Source organism: Cebus imitator, unplaced genomic scaffold (assembly GCF_001604975.1).
Source record: "Cebus imitator isolate Cc_AM_T3 unplaced genomic scaffold, Cebus_imitator-1.0 Scaffold1, whole genome shotgun sequence".
In the NCBI taxonomy this organism is placed as follows: domain Eukaryota; kingdom Metazoa; phylum Chordata; class Mammalia; order Primates; family Cebidae; genus Cebus; species Cebus imitator.
In genome coordinates this window covers 11,867,546-11,873,596 of record NW_016107316.1, presented here as the reverse complement: position 1 = coordinate 11,873,596, position 6,051 = coordinate 11,867,546, and the positions used below count along the sequence as shown (strand labels likewise).

The following is a 6,051-nucleotide window of genomic DNA, read 5'->3' as shown; positions in this document are numbered from 1 at the left end:
TCCCCCTCCTCTTCCTCCTCCTCCTCCTCTCCTCTCCTTTTTTCCCTCCCCCTCTCCCTTTCTATTCTGTTACCCAGGCTGGGGTACAGTGGCACACTCATGGCTCATTGCAGCCTTGACTTCCTGGGCTTAAGCGATTCTCCCACCTCATCCTCGCAAGTAGCTGTGGCTATAGGCATGCACCACCATGACAGGCTAACTTTTGTATTTTTTGTAGAGACATTGTTTTACCATGTTGGTCATTCTATGACCAAATAGGACCATATGGAGAACATTAGGTCTTACCTTTTTTTTTTTTTTTTTTGAGACAGGGTCTTGCTCTGCTGCCCAGGCTGGAGTATAGTGGCACAATCATGGCTTACTACTGTAGCCTTGACCACTTGGGCTCAAGCAGTATTCCCACTTCAACCTCCCGAGTAGCTGGGACCACATGCGTGCACTACCATGCCCAGCTGATTTTTAAATTTCTTCTAAAAGCAGAATCTCACCATGTTGCTCAGGCTGGCCTCTTAACTCCTGAGCCCAGGTAATCCACCCACCTTGGCCTCCCAAAGTGCTGGGATTATAGGTGTGAGCCACCACACCAAAATTAGATTCTTGCTTCCTAAATACAACATTTTCAATTTAGAAAGTCGTCTCTGTTTTATTTGGCTTTGACGTTCTATAGGTCACTGAAGCTCTGTTCACTTTTTTCCACTTTTTTCTTATTTGTTCTTCAGATCAGAAATCTTGTTGATATGTTTTCAGGTTCACTGACCCTTTTGTTGTTTTACAATCTGCTAAGTGCATTCAGTGAAATTTTAAAAGATTTTTTTCAGTTTTAGAATTGGCTAATTTTGTAGTTTTTCTTTCTTTGCTGAAATTTTATATTTGTTCATTCCTTAGGAACATACTTTTCTTTATATCTTTGAACACAGTTGCGGTAGTTGCTTTAGGATTCCTGTCTGCAAATTCTAACCTGGGTCATCTTGGAGTGGTTCTTTATTAATTGACTTTTCCCTTTAGGTCACATTTTTTTTTCTCATTTGTCTAGTTATTACAGATTATATTTCAAACTTCATGATTGATGTATTGAAGAAGCTCTAGATTCTGTTATGTTTCTGTTTCTTTGGAGAGTGTTGGGTTTTTTGTTTGTTTGTTTGAGACGGAGTCTGTCTGTGACACCCAGGCTGGAGTGCAATGGTGCAATTTCGGCTCACTGTAACCTCCACTTCCCAGGTTCAAGCGATTCTCCTGCTTCCTGAGTAGCCAGGACTCTGTAACCTCCACCTTCCGGGTTCAAGCCATTCTTCTGCTTCAGCCTCCTGAGTAGCTGGTTTTACAGGCACCTGCCACCACGCTCAGCTAATTTTTGTGTATTTAGTAGATCCAGGGTTTCACCATATTGGCCAGGCTGGTGTCAAACTCCTGACCTCAAGTGATCACCCACCTCGGCCTCCTAAAGTGCTGGGATCATAGGTGTGAGCCACTGCACCTAGCCAAATGTTGGGTTTTGTTGGGACTCAGCCTCCAAATTTCTGTGACTTTTGTGGTAGTCAGCAGCAGAGATTTCTGCTCAATTCTTTTAGCCTTAATTGAGCTCCTTGGTGTCTGTCTCACATATGTGCAGTTCAGGGGCCTTCTAAAGATCCCAGTGTAATTCATACACAGGACATGATGTGTCCTTTCTGGGATTCCCCTTCTTACTTCCAGCCGCTCTGGTTGCTCCAGACTCTGTCTGTTGGTTCTTAAGGCCATTAAGGCTCGGTTCTTAAAGGAATTTAAGGACCCTGTTCCACGTTCAGGCCTTCCCTTGGGCAGAAATGCTGTTTTAAAAAAAAAAAAAAACCTTACTCTGTGCTAGTCAGAACTAAAGTGTAGACTGTTCTCCATTTTCTGGGCTTTAGTTTTTCGTTACTTTCACATAGTCGTTGGCACAGAGAATAATTCAAGAACCCTTGACCTCATGTTTTTCCACAGGTTTTAAGGTAGATTGCTATCATGAACTCTGTGGGAAAACTTGCCTTCATAGAGAAATCAGTGTTTCCCTATCTCTGACCATGCTAATATTAGCCATAGTAGCAATATAATATTAATAAAAATAGTTGAAAAAGTCTGTTTAAACATTTCTTTGTACTGATTTTTGTTTTTGTTATTCAACAGGTTTGATCTGTGGATGAAATGAATCATGATTTTCAAGCTCTTGCATTAGAATCTCGGGGAATGGGAGAGGTAAATGTTTACAAATACTAAGATTTATATCTCATTTTATTTTGAGCCATTGGAACTTATTTTTTTAACCATTAACCTTCCTGGAAATAGTGGTCATATCTTTCAAACTTTATGGAGGGGTTCAATTTCAGATTGTACAATTCTGTTGTGATTTTTTACTTAAAAAAAAAAAAAAGCTTTTAGCAGTAATTTTTAATGTGATTATTTGTGTCTAGGTGATTTGATTGACTTGGTGAGATAATTTCTTATATTTTGGTAATGAACTATAATTAGCTTTGATCAAAAAAAAAAACACTTTAGCCTTATTCTGCTGTTTTATATATGTATGCTGTGTTTGCTGTAGCCATACTTGTTTGCTATTCGCCCTTCCAAAAATCTCTTGTTCACCCAAAACTGTTTACTTAACAAACTTCTAATCTTCTAAAGACTTTACCAAGATGTATCTATTGTCTAGCCTCTGTCTGCCTTAGAATCAAGCACCTCATCTGACTTCTAGTTCTTTATACAGACTTTTATTGTATTGCTGGTTACAGTTTGTTTTATACTTGTCTCCCCTGTAAATTATTAGCTTTGAATGCTTAGCATAGTAGATACTTTACATTTCTTAATGGGTTTTATCATTCTTGTTAATCTATGATTTTCTTTGGGATACCAAAGTAAACCTCATCATTACGTATTTTAAGGCATCAAATACTTAGGTTTTCATATAGCTAATGAATACTTAGAGAACTGATTATGGAAACTCTTGTGGTGACATCTATTTTTGTTATGTTCTGTACTACTAACATAGAGTTTGTTAATAGAAGATAACAGTGAACAGACCTAAGATGTGTAATTAACTGCTTGCTCCTGGAGATTATTTTACTTTGGTAGAATAGAGACCTTCATGAGACTCACTCCATCCAATGCTGTGCTCTTCAGATGCAGAAAAGAGTCCAAGTCTCTCCTTTGGGCCACAAGAGGGCACCTTGCAGCTAGCTAACCCTCCCCTTCTTCAGAACAGCGTTTTCCAAAGAGTTTGTCATTTTCAGAGGACTGATTTAAGGGTGAGTTAAGGTGCTTAAGCTTAAGTATTGCCAAAATAAACTTGTTAGTCCAGTGCATAAGGTAAAATTCTTGGCCCTAAGAAAAATGAAAGAAATGGAATTTTTTTTGTTGTTAAACAAAATCTGTAGCTTCACTGCAGTGCAATATCTGGTTAGGCATTATTTATGCTATTGGCAAATAAGAGGCAGATGAAAAGGGCGTTCTTTCCTGTCCACAAGTTTTCTTTGGTCTTTAGGAAGCAGAATAATATATCTTAAAAGCAGTGTTGAACAGTGCTTCAACCTTCTTGTCTGTGACAAATTTGAACTTGCTGATAATTCTTTAAGAACAAGTAAAGTCATACCCCTACATTAATTTTAGACTCCTTGTATCACTTCTTAGATGTATATTGTATATATGTTTTCAAATTGGTGTTTTTTTCACCCTTTCTAAATAATATTTAATAATTCTAAAGGTATCTTTGCACATCGAAAGTCATAATCAGAAACTGGTTGAAAGAGTTTAGTTATTTGGGGGATGGAGGAAGGGTATTTGGGGGTTTTGGAAAAGAGCAGCTGGGTTGAATGGTATGTTAATAGAAAAAGCTTAAATCCAGACTTTCTTTTTGGACATGTCAGATATGCAGAGTAAAAGTGACGAGGGTTTAGACTGCCTGCTACCTGGTGGATAGCAGCACGTCAGTGTATCTGTGACATTTATCTAGTAAAAATATATTTTAAAATAAGATGTTTTCATTGGTTTTATTTCTTAACAGTTTAAACACTAATACTGTCACCTCAAAGAGATAGCTAAGAAACCTACTGAGATTTCTGTCTCTGGGTTCTCTCTCCCACAAGCCTTTCTATCTTTCCTCATCTCACAGGCAGCAGGGAACCTTCTGGGATTTCCTTCTTTGCCTGTCTCTCTCTCACCAGTCTTCTCCTCCTTTCCTGACAGGTGAGGTTTTTTTGTTTTTGTTATATCCCAGAATTCATTCATTAGAATAAATTAAAAGCAGCCTTCAGTTTCTGGCTCTTAGATTTTCTAAAAATGCTTTTTTTTTTTTTTTTTTTTTTTTTTGGTTTTTTTTTTTTTTTTTTTTTTTTTTTAAAAATGCAAAACTCTTTTTAAATAGATTGCCCTCATCTTGACTTTCTTTAAAAATAGTTTTTGCTTACTATGTCTTAAGTGTTGTAAATCTCTAATGTACAAAGTGTTGCATTTACATGTAGAACTGATTTCAAATTTACTGTGTTTCGTAGATCATGTCTTTACTGAGCTCTCATCAGAAGGCATCCAGAAATAAGAACAGATTTGTATTCATCTATTCATAAACTTGCCCTCTCTGTTTTTACCCTGATAGCATGTTTCTGTCAAAAGACCTACTGATTTGCATATGTCATGTGGCTTAAAAAAAGTAACTCTCCATAGGAGATTGAGCTCTGCTTCATTAGTGTAGTGTTAAGTCAGGCACACTGCACAGGCTCGTATCTATTAACTTCTCATGGTTGTTGGGGCACATATAGCTGGGTTTCTGTTTAATTTTTAAATAACAAGAAATAGGGTCCTGTCTGAAGTTGTTCAAAAAATTCAGTAACTTTAAATCACTGAGTTAATGTGTTTTATTTTGAGAATATCTTTATAGTTTACTATGATAAACAGTGCTTTCTCCTGTCTTTCCAACACCATATTATATAAAGAAAGCATTAAAGAAAGCCTGTGTACTGAGATTGTATGTAGTGCGGTGAAGTGGAAGACTTACTAGGTAGGGAAGTAAGGGGACTTGTGTTTTCTCCTAGATCTCTCGCTGGTATGATGACTGTGAGTATGACTTACTGACTTTAAAAATAGCAACAACTTTTTGTATGAATCACATCTCTCAAGTGCTCTTGCTTTAATCTAAGCTCTTAGGGATAACTGGAATGGAAGCCAGCTATTTCAAATACTGTTTCAATAGCTGATTATAGTTTGTCTACATCATCTCTATCTTAACAATTCTATCTTAAACTTTACCCACTGTAGTAGGAAGAATATCATGATTTTTTATTTTTTTTATTTTTTTTTTTTTTAAAAGGATTTTTTTTTTTTTTTGTTTTTTTTTTTTTTTTTTTTTTTTTTTTTTTTTTTTTCTGCCCTTTCCCCTCCTTTTTTTTTTTTTTTTTTTTTCCTTATTTGTCTCTCTTCTGGGGTTCATGGAGCTTCTTAAATCTGTAAATTTGACTCTCACCAAATTTGGGGAGATTTCTGGCCATTGTTTCTTCAATATTTTTACCACCCTGGTCATTCCTCGAACTCCAGTTATATGTAAGTTACACCTTTTGGTATTTTTCCTATGAAAGTTATACATGTTAGGTCATTCTTGTAACACCCAACTAAATCCAAATCTAGGGTCCAGAGGAAAAAGGCACTTGAGCACTTAATATCTGATCCAAAAATTAAATTTTCAGCAAGTTCAGCTGTAGAAATGGCCCTCTGTAACCCTAACACCAGTTTTACCTAGTAGCACCTGAAACAACTTACCATGACTCTGAGACCGGCTTCATCTACCATAATCACTCACCAGTCAGAGCTTGCCAGTTCTCAAAAGCTTTTCTAGTACCAGTCTGTCAAAACAGTCTATAACATTTCTCTAGTAACTTTCAGCCTTCTGTTTGTTCTCCAGACATGCCCAAGACCATCCAGTCAGTATATATGTGCTCCAAATTACATTATTTTCTTTCCTTCCCTCTTCTTTCTCTTTCTCTTTCTTCCTTCCCTTTCCCTTTCCTCCCTCCCCCCTCACTTTCTTTCTTTTCTTTTCTTTTTTTTCTTTTC

General features: G+C 36.8%; 1 protein-coding gene across 21 annotated transcripts in view; it reads left to right on the top strand.

Moving 5' to 3' along the window:
- Positions 1 to 6,051, top strand: part of PUM2 (pumilio RNA binding family member 2) — a 110,366-nt gene that overhangs the window by 22,251 nt on the left and 82,064 nt on the right. For 17 of the 21 annotated variants that reach the window (XM_037737612.1, XM_037737610.1, XM_017526481.2 and 14 more), the window contains one exon: positions 2,143 to 2,211. In XM_037737612.1, coding sequence (XP_037593540.1) covers positions 2,161 to 2,211 — 51 coding nt within the window. In that variant the 5' untranslated portion in view covers positions 2,143 to 2,160. Of the gene's footprint in view, positions 1 to 2,142; positions 2,212 to 3,132; positions 3,258 to 4,120; positions 4,195 to 6,051 lie in introns of all 21 variants that reach the window. The other 4 variants (XM_017526488.2, XM_037737588.1, XM_017526460.2 and 1 more) reach the window with 2 other exon arrangements.